Source organism: Amblyraja radiata, chromosome 10, assembly GCF_010909765.2.
Source record: "Amblyraja radiata isolate CabotCenter1 chromosome 10, sAmbRad1.1.pri, whole genome shotgun sequence".
NCBI lineage: Eukaryota > Metazoa > Chordata > Chondrichthyes > Rajiformes > Rajidae > Amblyraja > Amblyraja radiata.
The window spans coordinates 16,125,206-16,140,622 of NC_045965.1; the positions used below are offsets into that span (position 1 = coordinate 16,125,206).

General features: G+C 42.3%; 1 protein-coding gene across 2 annotated transcripts in view; it reads left to right on the forward strand.

Annotated features, from left to right (window-relative positions):
• hmcn1 (hemicentin 1) overlaps positions 1 to 15,417 on the forward strand; it is a 402,484-nt gene that overhangs the window by 305,453 nt on the left and 81,614 nt on the right. For both annotated transcript variants that reach the window (XM_033028175.1, XM_033028176.1), the window contains exons 67-72: positions 1,352 to 1,449; positions 3,450 to 3,728; positions 4,207 to 4,403; positions 8,384 to 8,465; positions 13,912 to 14,048; positions 15,110 to 15,251. In XM_033028175.1, coding sequence (XP_032884066.1) covers positions 1,352 to 1,449; positions 3,450 to 3,728; positions 4,207 to 4,403; positions 8,384 to 8,465; positions 13,912 to 14,048; positions 15,110 to 15,251 — 935 coding nt within the window. The remainder of the gene's footprint in view (positions 1 to 1,351; positions 1,450 to 3,449; positions 3,729 to 4,206; positions 4,404 to 8,383; positions 8,466 to 13,911; positions 14,049 to 15,109; positions 15,252 to 15,417) is intronic.

Genomic DNA, 15,417 nt, shown 5'->3' on the forward strand with positions numbered 1-15,417 from the left:
ATCCTCATTTAAAAAAAAAAACTTTTTGATCTTGGTCATCAAGAAACAAATAAGATTCAAGATTCAAGAGAGTTTATTGTCATGTGTCCCAGATAGGACCACGAAATTCTTGCTTTGCTTCAGCACAACAGAATATTGTGGGCATAAATAAATACAGAACAGATCAGTGTGACCATATACCATTGAATATATATATACACACATAAACAAGCAGATAAAGTGCAATGGGCTATTAATGTTCAGAGTTTTGTTTGAGGAGTTTAATAGCCTGATGGCTGTGGGGAAGCAGCTATTCCTGAACCCGGATGTTGCAGATTTCAGGCTCCTGTACCTTCTACCTGAAGGCAGCGGGAGATGAGTGTATGACCAGGATGGTGTGGATCCTTGATGATGCTGTCAGCCTTTTTGAGGCAGCGATGAGAGTTGAGAGTGTTTTATTGTCATATATGTACCAAATCAGAACAATGAAATTCTTACTCTCCATCTCCATCTACCAAGTGATCTGAGTTTGCAATTTTGATTTTGTTTAAATTTTACATAGTTATTTTAGAATATAGAATTTTAGAATAAAATATGCTGTTACAAATATGGGCTCCAGATTGCCCAAAAAGTAAAGTGTAACTGAAAGTTTTGGATCAATCCATATCCTGACTCTGGAATTCTTCAGATGTATTATTTTCTGGTTCTGTATCGTTAAATAAATTAACTTGGGGCAAGATAAAGTAATCCCGCTAAGGTGCTTCCATAAATAATGGGGACAGTCACTTGAGTCAGTAGCATCAATGTTAAAAAATAGGGAAATAACATTAATAATAATAATAATACATTTTATTTATGGGCGCCTTTCAAGAGTCTCAAGGACACCTTACAAAAATTTAGCAAGTAGAGGAAAAACATATAAGCGGAATGAAATAAATAGTAGAGACATGACTAGTACACAAATTAAAGACAGAATTCAATTCAAAACACAATATGAGGCAATTCAAGCACAGATGAAAAGGGAGGGGGACGTGGGGCTAAGGATAGGCAGAGGTGAAGAGATGGGTCTTGAGGCGGGACTGGAAGATGGTGAGGGACACGGAATTGCGGATCAGTTGGGGGAGGGAGTTCCAGAGCCTGGGAGCTGCCCTGGAGAAGGCTCTGTCCCCAAAACTGCGGAGGTTGGACTTGTGGATGGAGAGGAGACCGGCTGATGTGGATCTGAGGGACCGTGAGGGTTGGTAGGGGGAGAGGAGGTCAGTGAGATATGGGGGGGGCCAGATGGTGGAGGGCTTTGTAGGTGAGGTACAATATCACTGCCCAGCTTCAAGATGAAGTTTGATAATCAGTGCTTTTCATTACTCTGTTACAGAATTGTGCGGGCACAGGTGTCAGATGGTGGGACGTATACATGTGTGGCTTACAATCGAGCCGGTGTGGACAACAAGCGTTACAATGTAATAGTGTACGGTGAGTTTAATACAGGGATCATGGATTGCTTGAACCCATCTTTATTTTGGGCTGTAGTTTATGTGCATTTACAATGATGTATAGTTGAAAAGAATTTGTTTACACTGCAAATTTAGCATAATTGATCAGCTTCATTAACACATGAGATTGTCCCAAGGGTGAGCAGCAATGAAGTATCTGAAACAGGATTCTTGCATTATTGACTACAAAAAGGTCAAAAACTTATCTTAGCAACCATTTATCTGCTTGTACTAAAACACCCCATGATCTAACAGTCCTTCTTTCTTCCTTTGTTTCTTTCAATGTGAATCCCTGGATAATATGGGTAGGTGATGTTTTGGGTCAGGACCCTCTTCAGACTGATTGTCTGGTTTTTGGTGGTCTGTGGGGGGGGGGGAGGGTCGAGGGTTCGATGGATAGATGGTTTGACAAAGGCCAGAGATGCAAAGAAATGTGTGAGACAAACTGATAGAAGAGTTGAGAATTGTGAAGTCAAAGTATGAAATGTAGGTAGAGGGAAAGGGCAGAAATTGATGCAAATCTAGATTGGGAACAAGGAAGCGGGGTGGGTGGGGAGAAAGGAGAGGGGAAGAGGGAGTTATACGGGAAGCTATGCAACTGGAATATAAGGTGCTGTTCCTCCAATTCCTCCTATTCTAATTTGGTGTTGTCAGTCTCGGGGTTTGCAGGATCTTGGTGGCTGGTGGTGATATTCAGCTCTTGTCTATTATATTACTGGCAGCCTTGGTGGCTATTACAGAAGGTTCTTCCTTAGAAACTGCCTTGATCACACCTACAGCCACCGTCTGTCTTGTGTCATGGACAGCAAAGCGACCAAGAGGTGGATGTTCTGGCAATGGAGGGGGAATTATCATGTGTTTGGACTTGGTTTAGTGGGTGTGATATTTGAATGTATCTGGAAACTTTCCCCTGATCACTGGTTCACAAGTTCACAAGTTGTAGGAGTAGAATTAGGCCATTCTGCCCAGTGAGACTACTACGCCATTCAATCATGGCTGATCTCTGCCTCCAATTTTCCTGCCTTCTCCCCATAACTCTGACACCCATTCTGGTCACGAACTTGTCTATCTCTGCCTTAAAAATATCCACTGACATGGCCTCCACATCCCTCTGTGGCAATGAGTTCCACAGATTAACTACCCTCTAGTTAAAGAAGTTCCTCCTCACCTCCTTTCTAAAAGAGCGCCCTTTAATTCAGAGAATATGCCTCTGGTCCTAGACTCTCCCATCAGTGGAAACATCCTTTCCACATCCACTCTATCTATGCCTTTCATTATTCTGTAAGTTTCAGTGAGATCCCCCATCAACTTTCTAAACTCCAGCGAGTGCTGTAAACACTCATTGCATGCTAACCCACTCATTCCTGGAATCATTCTTATAAACCTCCTTTGGACCCTATCCAGAGCCAGCACATCCTTCCTCAGATATGTGGCCCAAATTTGCTCACAGTACTCCAAATGCGGCCTGACCAGCACCTTATTGAGCCTCAGCATTACATCTCTGTTTTTGTATTCCAGTCTTCTTGATATGAGTGTGCCTTTCTTACTACCGATTCGACTTGCAAATGAACATTTTGGGAATCCTGCACCAGCACTCCCAATTCCCTTTGCACCTCCAATTTCTCGATTCTCTCTCCATTTAGAAAATAATCTACGCCTTTAATCTTATTACCAATGAATAAAAGCATAGATTATTTTCTACAGAGAAATTGCAGAAAGGATTGCATTCCAAAGACGTGTATGTTTGTAGGTTGATTGGCTTGGTACAAGTGTAAATTGTCCCGAGTGTGTTTAGGATAGTGTTAATGTGCGGGGCTCGCTGGTCGGTATAGACTCGGTGGGCCGATGGGCCTGTATCCGCGCTGCATCTCTAAACTAAACTACAGGCAGGAGAAATCTCCTGCATAGACTGCACATTCAGCACGAGCAGAGTTTGGTCGAATGATTCATCACCTTCAATATTTTCTTTACCTCCCATAGTCCCTCCAAGGCTAGATGGTGCTGGCGGCACGGAAGACATCACAATATTACTGGGGAATCCAGCATCCCTAACATGCATCACTGATGGAACGCCAACTCCAACGCTAGCGTGGCTGAAAGATACAGAACCTCTCCGGCTGGGCCCGCTCATGACCGTAGGAAACCAGGGAATGTTGCTGCAGATTTCTGCAGCTGAGGTGAACGACAGTGGAATGTACACCTGTGTGGCGGCCAATGAAGCTGGGGAGGTCAGCAAGCACTTCAGTTTGAAAGTGCTGGGTAAGTCAAACCTAACTCGCCATCAAGAACGACTGAGCCAAAAGGCCTGTCCGTGTGCTGTACAATCTGTGTATGATAAACAGTCTAGACTTTGGCCATGCAAGGGCAGTTGATGGAGACAGCCGTCCACTTGGGAGAGAGACATCACAAACCTGGTCTACAGAGCAATCCCGTGGCCAGAGTTCACAAGTACATCGGGATAGTTGGCATCTACTGGGAAGAAGTGTTGCAGAAGGGTGGAATGGTGAATGGTAAAGAGAGTGACAGAAGTTAGTCATTGTGTGAAGAAGAATCAGCTTACAAGGAGAAATGATTTCCCAGTAAAAAACTTGTCACTCATTTTTATTATGTTTTGAATTTTCATTTTATTTATTTGTTTCAGTTACATTTTCATGTGTTTGCCTTCTTTTGAATCATTTGCATCACTCCTGCACGGAGCTTAAAAGAAGAACCTATTTTATTTTTTGATATATTACAGATCCGCCTCATATCAATGGCTCTGATATTACTGAGGAAGTCTTTGTGGTTGTGAACAACCCCTTAGAACTACACTGCGTTGCCACGGGCATCCCGACTCCTAAACTGACCTGGATTAAGGATGGACGTCCATTGTCTCTGACAGATGCTGTTCACGTTCTTCATGGTGGTGAAGTGCTGAGAAAAGAGAATGCTCAGGTGCAGTGCAAGCTTCCACTCAAGTTGTCTCAAACATTTTAGTTCTACATAGCAACACTTTGGAGTAGCGGTCGAGCTGCTGCTTTACAGCACCAGAGACCCGGGTTCGATCCTGACTACAGGTGCTGTCTGTACGGAGTTTGTACCTTCTCCCTGTGACCACATGGGTTTTCTCATGTGCTTAAGTTTCCTCCCACACTTCAAAGACATATTGTCCTTAGTGTGTAGGATAGTGTTAGTGCAGAGGGACATCGATAATCGGCGCGGACTCAGTGGGCCAAAGGGCCTGTTTCTGCGCTGTATCTCGAAAGTCTAGAGTAAAATTCTGTAAAATTTCTACCAATAATTATAGAGAGATGTGATGTTTTTCATTGTAAGCATTGCTTTTACACTAGACCTTGCTCATGAAAGGAGTGAATTAGTAGCCTTGACTGAGTCATCATCTAATTAAACAAGCTATCATCAAATGTTTTCATGTTCACAAAGAGATAATATTTCCATTTTCAAAACTGTGGAATTAAAATGTGCAAATCTCAAGAGTCTGACTTTAAGCTGTTAAAGTCTAGTGTATTATTTAATTCTAAAAACTATTTTGAAAGCGGGTGCAATTACACATTGCGTTATAGACACACAAATGTATATTTTGCTAAATCTACCTAAAGAAAGGGCTGCGTCATCAACTGGAGTCATAACCTGCTCCTTCCACCACACCCCACTGTCACCTTGTCTCAGATGTCTGGCACTCTCCCTCTCCCACCCATCTCAAACTCAATGCGAGCATTTATTTCAAGAGGGCTTGTTTACAAAAGTTGGGATGTAATGCTGAGGCTCTATAAGGCGCTGGTAAGGCCGCATTTGGAGGATTATGAGCAATTTTGGGCACCATATCTAAGGAAAATTTGTGCTGGCTCTGGTGAAGGTCCAGAGGAGGCTTCCAAGAATGATCCCAGGAATGAGTAGGTTAACCTATGATGAGCGTTTGTCGGCACCGGGCCTGTACTCGCTGAAGTTTAGAAGAATGATGGGGGACCTCATTGAAACTTGCAGAATAGTGAAAAGTTTGGATAGAGTGGATGTGGAGAGGATGTTTCCACTAGTGGGAGAGTCTAGGACTAGAGGTTATAGTCTTAGAATTAAAGGACTTTTAGGAAGGAGATGAGGGGAAATTTCTTTAATCAGAGGGTGGTGAATCTGTGGAATTCTTTGTGGAGGCCAAGTCAGTGGATATTTTTAAGGCAGAGATAGATAGATTTTTGATTAGTACAGGTGTCAGAGGTTATGGCGAGAAGGCAGGAGAATGGGGTTAGGATGGAGAGATAGATCAGCCATGATTGAATGATGGAGTAGACTTGATCGGCCGAATGGCCTAATTCTACGCCTATCACTTATGGCCTCATAACCTTATCTACCATCAAACAAACCTCTTTCCTGTGCCTCCGCCCCCACCTATGATATTGGGCTTGCTCCTTGTGGCACTGTCCCCTGTCCTGTCTAATCCCAATCCTTACCAAACCTGCAACGGTAGGAGCCAGATTTTTCACAATGGCTGGAGGGCTTTTTGCTGAGACCTACCTTATTTGATATGGCATTTAGAAACATAGAAATTAGGTGCAGGAGTAGGCCATTCGGCCCTTCGAGCCTGCACCGCCATTCAATATGATCATGACTGATCATCCAACTCAGTATCCCGTACCTGCCTTCTCTCCATACCCTCTGATCCCCTTAGCCACAAGGGCCACATCTAACTCCCTCTTAAATATAGCCAATGAACTGGCCTCAACTACCCTCTGTGGCAAAGAGTTCCAGAGATTCACCACTCTCTGTGTGAAAAAAGTTTTTCTCATCTCGGTTTTAAAGGATTTCCCCCTTATCCTTAAGCTGTAACCCCTTGTCCTGGACTTCCCCAACATCGGGAACAATCTTCCTGCATCTAGCCTGTCCAACCCCTTAAGAATTTTGTGGGAGAGGCTTCCTTTGCTGCTGCTTCTCCATCTGAGCTGTGAAAGGGAGAGTCTAAGAGTGATGGTTGAGCTGGGTAAGAGATGGGGAGAAAATGGGGGAAAGTTGTAAATGAATGGAGGGTGAGGTCTGAGTCTGGCATTTCTATTAAAACACTCTTTTTCTTCTCTCTCTCTCTCTCACCAAATATACCAACTCCTTTTATTATACCCTCCATCCTTCATTCCTTCAAACTTGAACTGGACCTACCTATCTAGAGATACTTATCTCTAACCTAAAGAGATATTTATCTCTAACCTAAAGTTGCTTACTGCTCTCCCTTCTGACATCATTGTTCAACCTGTCAAGGAGAAGCTATACTTCACCCTCGTTAGACCTTTATTTGGACTACGCAGTTGCAGCATGGGACCCATACACAAATAAAAAAAATTCTTCCATCGAACGTGTCCAAAGACAGGCAGCTCGATTTGTTACTAACACCTATGAGAGAGAAGTGAGTGTCACCAAACTTCTGAATTCTCTGGGGTGGAACCCTCTCCAAGACAGACGTGAAGCTCACCGTTTGACCTGTTTTACAAAATGTTAAATGGTCAGCTCGACATAGACTACAAGACCTACACCAAACCCAAACCAATTAGGAGCAGACGAGGGCATTCGATCCAATTTGTGATCCCAGCTACAAAGACAGATGTGTACAGCAATTCGTTCTTCCCCCGCACAATTAAAGCATGGAATAATCTCCACCCTACTATAGTTACCCAACCAGATGCAACTAAATTTAAAGTAGCTCTTTCTTCCCAATAACCCTTTCTGGCTTAAGCCCTCCCTTCACCACCTCCAGTTTAAATTCTATTTGGAATATTTTGGAGGACCAAGAAACCAAGAAATGTCCCTGCACATAATTCCTTTGGCTGGATTCACTCCCACTCCTTTGTTCGTAAAGGACCTGTTGGGGTAGAAGGATGTGCACTCTTTTGCTGTCCACAGGCTGCAAGCAGCGAGTCAAAAGTCAATCTTTGCTTTATAAACTTTGCAAAACCATATGATCTGGGCATCAAGTCTTCTCATCCCCTCTACTGTTTGCAAAGAGTGTATTTCTCAGCCACATGGATAGTAAATAGTTTATGGCAGCATGCTGAGGGTTCTTAAAAAATATTTTTCAAACCTGAAGCCTCTCCAGCAGCTTGATCGAACAATATTAATCATCGTTTATTTGGGTGTCACTGGTTTTAAACCATCAGATTTGTATTCTATGTTACAAATAAATGCGGTTTGATTAAAATTCATGTTCCACGTAAACATTGATCCTCAGAAATCCTGCATCGTGTGATTTTTGGTTTCTAAATTTAAAATGTCCTGCTCTCTTCTCTATTTATCCTGTAAAGATGAAAATAAATCTTTTTCAAATCTGATTGCCAAATCAAAAGTAAGGAGAGAACAATGAAATAGTCCATTCAGACTTATCAGAGCTGGTTATTACATGGTAAAGATTATTTCCAGAACGTATACACGGTGAAGTCTGATGAAGGGTCTCGACCCAAAAAGGTCGCCCATTCCTTCTCTCCTGAGATGTTGCCTCACCCGCTGAGTTACTCCAACATTTTGTGTCTACCTTCGATTTAAACCAGCATCTGCAGTTCTTTCTTACACAGAAGTTAAGGTACTAGTTTATTGCAGTATTTTTGAAGGAAAATGCTTTGATACATTTGGGTACAGTGCTGCACAATCTATGCAGTACAACCTGTTGGTGTACTTCTGTTTCCTTATCATAATTCTTCAGTAAAACTAAAAAGTTAAGACATTTTAGGAATCTGGCTCAGTAATTGTTTCGATGTGAGACTAACATCTTGACATCGCTGCATTGGGAGTCCGGCAACTTTTCTTCCCTGTTATTGGTTTTGATATAATGCAGAAAATTATAAAACAGTGCAAAAAGGCCATCGTGAAAAATTAGTTTAGTTTAGTTTAAGGCAATTATGGGTTTAGTTTAAGGCATTTATGGATTTTATTTCCTCCTCCAGGTGCAAGATACAGGTAGATACACTTGTCTGGCATCCAGTACAGCAGGGGATGATGACCGAGAGTATTTGGTGAGGGTGCATGGTAAGTCTACAGTCCATGGGAACACCAGAGATGGGTTCTTGACATTACAGTCTCTGCACATTCTGACTAACTGGTGCAGCTTATTGTCCATCCAATGGCACGTTTTTACTGAATTGCACTGTACATCTAACTGGATCTAATTACTTCCAGGCTATGCACCTCGAGGCATTGAATGTTCACAAGTTGAACAAACACAGGAAATTTTAATATGCTTTCATTTTTATAAAAGTCAAGAGGGAGCAGCTGTTGTGAGTCAGATACCTGCTGATTTCTCCCAGCAGTTTCTATTGTATTGTACTTGTATCAGATCCAGGGTAAGGCGGGAGAATGACAGCCAGAGCAGTGTACTGTTCGGGATGTCAGATGTGGGAGGTCATGGTGTCGGATGGCCCTCCAGACGTCCACATCTGCACCAGGTGCAGCGAGATGGGGCTCCTAAGGGACCGTATTAGGTTCCTGGAGCAGCAGCTCGATGACCTCTGTCTGGTCAGGGAGAGTGAGGAGGTCATAGAGGGGAGTTATAGGGAGGTGGTCACTCCAAAACCACGGGAGAGAGACATGTGGGTCACGCTAAGGAAGGGCAAGGGGCAGAGGCAGGGACGAGTGAGTACTCCAATGTCGGTACACCTTGGAAATAAGTACTCCTGTTTGAGTACGGATGGGGGTGACAGCCTGCCCGGGGGTAGCGAGAGCGGACGGGCCTCCAGCACAGAGACCGGCCCTGTTGCTCCTGAAGGTAGGGACAAAAAGAAGAGGGCAATAGTAATTGGGGACTCTATTGTTAGGGGGTCGGATAGGCGATTCTGTGGATGCAGTCGGGAGACCAGGATGGTGGTCTGCCTCCCTGGTGCCAAGGTCTCGGACGTGTCTCAACGCGTCCAAGATATCCTGAAATCAGAGGGAGAGGAGCCTGAGGTCGTGGTACATATAGGTACCAATGACATAGGTTAAAAAAGGGAAGAGGTCCTGAAGGGAGGATTTAGGGAGTTGGGAGGAGAGTTAAGGAAAAGGACCAAAAAGGTAACAATCTCAGGATTACTGCCTGTGCCACGCGACAGTGAGAGTAGGAATGGAGCGAGGTGGAGGATAAATGCGTGGCTGAAAGACTGGTGCAGAGGGCAGGGATTCAAGTTTCTGGATCATTGGGACTTCTTTTGGGGAAGGTGGGACCTGTACAGAAAGGATGGGTTGCACTTGAACCCGAGGGGGACCAATATCCTGGCGGGGAAATTTGCAAAGGCTACTGGGGAGACTTTAAACTAGAACGGTTGGGGCGAGGGACTCAATGGGAGGCAGGAAGCAGAAAAGGGAAGGACTCGGGCACAAGAGGAGAAAGAAAAAAAAAGGAAATAAACAGAGAAAAAGAGGCGGGGGGTTTCTTAAATGTGCATATTTTAATGCTAGGAGCATTGTAAGAAAGGTGGATGAGCTTAGAGTCTGGATAGACACCTGGAAGTATGATGTTGTGGCGATCAGTGAAACATGGTTGCAGGAGGGCTGTGATTGGAAACTAAATATTCCAGGATTTCGTTGCTTCAGGTGTGATAGAATTGGAGGGGCAAGAGGTGGAGGTGTTGCATTACTAGTCAGGGAAGATATTACAGCAGTGCTTTGGCAGGATAGATTGGAGGGCTCATCTAGGGAGGCTATTTGGGTGGAACTGAGAAGTGGGAAAGGGGTAGCAACACTTATAGGGGTGTATTATAGACCGCCAAATGGGGATCGAGAATTGGAAGAGCAAATATGTAAGGAGATAGCAGATATTAGTAGTAAGCACAAAGTAGTGATTGTGGGAGATTTCAACTTTCCACACATAGACTGGGAAACACATTCGGTAAATGGGCTGGATGGTTTGGAGTTTGTAAAATGTGTGCAGGATAGTTACCTACTAGAGGAGGGGCAGTGTTGGACCTCTTGTTGGGAAATGAGACGGGACAGGTGGCGGAGGTATGCGTTGGTGAGCACTTCGGGTCCAGTGATCACAATACCATTAGTTTCAATATAATTATGGAGAGGGTCAGAACTGGACCTAGGGTTGAGATTTTTGATTGGAGAAAGGCTAACTATTATGAGATGCGAAATGATTTAAAAGGAGTGAACTGGGACATTTTGTTTTATGGGAAGGATGTAGAAGAGAAATGGAGGACATTTAAAGGGGAAATTTTAAGAGTACAGAATCTTTATGTTCCTGTTCGGTTGAAAGGAAACAGTAAAAATTGGAAAGAGCCCTGGTTTTCAAGGGAAATTGAACATCTTGTTCGGAAAAAGAGGGAGATCTACAATAATTATAGGCAGCATGAAGTAAATGAGGTGCTTGAGGAGTAAAAGGAATGTAAAAAGAATCTTAAGAAAGAAATTAGAAAAGCTAAAAGAAGACATGAGGTTGCTTTGGCAAGTAAGGTGAAAGTAAATCCAAAGGGTTTCTACAGCTATATTAATAGCAAAAGGATAACGAGGGATAAAATTGGTCCATTGGAGAGACAGAGTGGACAGCTATCTGCAGAGCCAAAAGAGATGGGGGAGATATTGAACAATTTCATTTCTTCGGTATTCACCAAGGAGAAGGATATTGAATTATGTGAGGTAAGGGAAACAAGTAGAGTAGCTATGGATACTATGAGTTTCAAAGTAAAAGAAGTACTGACACTTTTGAAAAATATAAAAGTGGATAAGTCTCTAGGTCCGGACAGGATATTCCCTAGGACATTGAGGGAAGTTAGTGTAGAAATAGCCGGGGCTATGACAGAAATATTTCAAATGTCATTAGAAACGGGAATAGTCCCCGAGGATTGGCGTACTGCGCATGTTGTTCCATTGTTTAAAAAGGGTTCTAAGAGTAAACCTAGCAATTATAGGCCTGTTAGTTTGACTTCAGTGGTGGGCAAATTAATGGAAAAGATACTTAAAGATAATATATATAAGCATCTGGATAAACAGGGTCTGATTAGGAACAGTCAGCATGGATTTGTGCCTGGAAGGTCATGTTTGACTAATCTTCTTGAATTTTTTGAAGAGGTTACTAGGGAAATTGACGAGGGTAAAGCAGTGGATGTTGTCTAAATGGACTTTAGTAAGGCCTTTGACAAGGTTCCTCATGGAAGGTTGGTTAAGAAGGTTCAACTGTTGGGTATAAATGCAGGAGTAGCAAGATGGATTCAACAGTGGCTGAATGGGAGAAGCCAGAGGGTAATGGTGGATGGTTGTTTGTCGGGTTGGAGGCAGGTGACTAGTGGGGTACCTCAGGGATCGGTGTTGGGTCCTTTGTTGTTTGTCATGTACATCAATGATCTGGATGAAGGTGTGGTAAATTGGATTAGTAAGTATGCAGATGATACCAAGATAGGGGGTGTTGTGGGTAATGAAGAGGATTTCCAAAGTCTACAGAGTGATTTAGGCCATTTAGAAGAATGGGCTGAAAGATGGCAGATGGAGTTTAATGCTGATAAATGTGAGGTGCTACACCTTGGCAGGACAAATCAAAATAGGACGTACATGGTGAATGGTAGGGAATTGAAGAATACAGTTGAACAGAGGGATCTGGGAATAACCGTGCATAGTTCCTTGAAGGTGGAATCTCATATAGATAGGGTGGTAAAGAAAGCTTTTGGTATGCTAGCCTTTATAAATCAGAGCATTGAGTATAGAAGCTGGGATGTAATGTTAAAATTGTACAAGGCATTGGTGAGACCAAATCTGGAGTATGGTGTACAATTTTGGTCGCCCAATTATAGGAAGGATGTCAACAAAATAGAGAGAGTACAGAGGAGATTTACTAGAATGTTGCCTGGGTTTCAACAACTAAGTTACAGAGAAAGGTTGAATAAGTTAGGTCTTTATTCTCTGGAGCGCAGAAGGTTAAGGGGGGACTTGATAGAGGTCTTTAAAATGATGAGAGCGATAGACAGAGTTGATGTGGATCAGCTTTTCCCTTTGAGAATAGGGAAGATTCAAACAAGAGGACATGACTTCAGAATTAAGGGACAGAAGTTTAGGGGTAACATGAGGGGGAACTTCTTTACTCAGAGAGTGGTAGCGGTGTGAAATGAGCTTACAGTGGAAGTGGTGGAGGCAGGTTTGTTGGTATCATTTAAAAATAAATTGGATAGGCATATGGATGAGAAGGGAATGGAGGGTTATGGTATGAGTGCAGGCAGGTGGGACTAAGGGAAAAAAGTTGTTCGGCACGGACTTGTAGGGCCGAGATGGCCTGTTTCCGTGCTGTAATTGTTATATGGTTATATATCAAGTGGATTGTTTGCCCATTCAGATGGGCTGATCTGTCTACTGACCCAAGGCGTAGACGAAATCTGAGATCCAGTTTCCATTCTGCTTGGTGTTAGTTCTGTTCCTTTTAATTAACGTAAAGAAGTATCAAGCACATGTCATCCCGGCTAAATTAATGCTTGAGGATACTATTAGAATGTTAATTTTTAATGTACCATAGTTCTTATTTCTAAAGCTAATAAATGCATTGTGGACAACAGCAGATGTGCCACAGATGTACATCCTCCACAGTTAGAGATTCTTGATGGAACTACTTGTTCTAATGCCCCTAAATTGAGGGGAAATTTCTTGTGAAAATACATGTGCTTATTATTATTGCCAATTTGAGTATCTTTCCATCTGTATTTATTTTTTGTGGACTCTGCATTGTTTTCTTACGGAGTTCTAAAAGGAAATGACACAAGTACATTTGTTTGTTGATAGAGTGAAGCACATGTTAGGGATTCTATTTGGGTACTGGGCCATTGAGCGATGTTCCAAGGTTTGATTAAGTTGGAGATCTCACGTGAATGAGACACAAGTCTGTGTGCAGCCAGGTTCTACTGTGGCCCACACCTCCTGCTGTCCAAACTACTAGCCCAGATATCAATGGAAAACAACCTGAAAAACACATGTGCTAATAGTATCCTAGTTTATACAATAACCTTAACATTTTGCAAAACTTCAAGCAGATTTTAGCTTCATGAGTATACAGTAAACCCTTGTTTTAACAAACCTCTTTACGACAGATTTCTTTTATAGCGAACCAAATCTGTTTTAGACCGAGTTTGTTGTTTCACGGAATGACCACTAGGCGCATGGAGTGAATTTTGTCTTTGAACCAAGAAGCTTAGACTAGAGAAACGGCATGGAGTCTGTACCAACCATGCACTACGTGGGAGAAAAGCTAGAACCATTGCAGTAGTTCTACCCTGCACACGCTGAAATGTCCCTAGTGTATAGGGTAGAACTACCACAATGGTTCTATCTTTCCTCCCACTTTGCAAAGACAAAGACATTGTGACAGCTTGGGTTTCCTCCTTAATCGGTTACAGCAGACTATGGTTAATAATGGACACCATCTCTCCACGTATGGTCATAATAGCAAAAGTTTACTGTATTAGAATTTATTTAGACATTGTTGTTGTGGTTTACTTAAGTTGATGCTGTACTTTTGATGCAGTACCACCAAACATTGCTGGTCAAAGTGGACCACAGGACATAGCAGTGCTAAAGAATGGACAGGTAATCCTGGAGTGCAAATCCGATGCTGTACCACCTCCAACACTAGCTTGGCTAAAGGATGGAAAACCATTAAAGGTAGGAGTCCATTTCTGCAGCTAGATTCAGAATAGAATTGAGATTAGAAGAAATAGAAACGCGAGTAGGTTATCTGGGCCCTCATACCTATCCCTCTTCAAAAATATCATAGTTAAGATATTAGCTCAGTGCCACATTTATGCACTAACCCTATATCTCTTGAATCCTTGAATAATAAAAGTATTTTAATCTCAGTCTTGAGCATACTAAGCAACTGAGCCCCATCAGCTCATTTGGTAAAGAATTCCAAAGGTTCATTGCCCTCGAGGCAAAGACATTTCTTCTCATCTCTGCCTTGAATGGCTGATCATATTCTGAAAATTTAATCCCTGGTTCTAGATAAAGGACTCAGCCAGGTCAATCCTATTGTGCCCCATAAAGATCTTGTATGTTTCAATTACATCACTTCTTATTTTTCTAAACCCATGAAAATATGGGCCCAGTCTGCTTAATCCCACTTTGTAGTACAATACTCTATTCTAGGAATCTGATTATTCATTGCACTCAATCTATTGCAAGTATATCCTTACTTGGATACAAAGACTGGACTGCACAGAAATGTGGGTGTGATTTAATCGGGCATTTATAATGGGTGTTTTGGCTGTCACTTTTAACCAGTAGGATAAATTGATTGATCTAGTACTGATTTCTTTTTGTACAAAAACAAAAAGTAGTTATTTTTATCCCAATTAGGGTAAATAGCTCTATTGCAGAGGGGGAAACAAACTTAGGTTTTTGGATATCTGATGGGTCCTTACAAAACATCAATTATTTTTGTTGTAGTGAACATTGCAAGTTGGAAGTGCCATTATTAAATCTATCTGTAAGAATAACACAACAAGCAATGTGATAACCGATTTCAAATAATGATAAAAGAATTCCACAAAACCATAATTACCAGGACTAACTGTGAAAGTGGCTTCAATTCTCTCTCGCATTATGATAATACTGAGAATGCAGAGCAGCCAAAGTGCCTGGCTCCCATCCATTACTTCAGGCCCTTGTGCTGCTTCTGGTATATAACAGTCATGATTTTTATGCTTAATTACTTCAATCTGCAGGCCACCCCTCGTCTACGTATCCTGTCCAGTGGAAGATACCTTCAGATTAATAATGCTGAGCTTGGGGATGCAGCTCGATATGTTTGTGTAGCAAGCAACATTGCAGGGAAAATGACAAGAGAGTTTACTGTAACAGTGAACGGTGAGTGCACATGTTCAAAGCCTTTACAACTACCTACAAACACAACCATTATTAGCACCATCTATTATCACAGGAAAGTTGGATGGATTATGAAATTCACGTGATATCTGGATTTTGAACTGATGCCGTGAATGTACATGATTCATTGGAGGATGACTTGAGATTT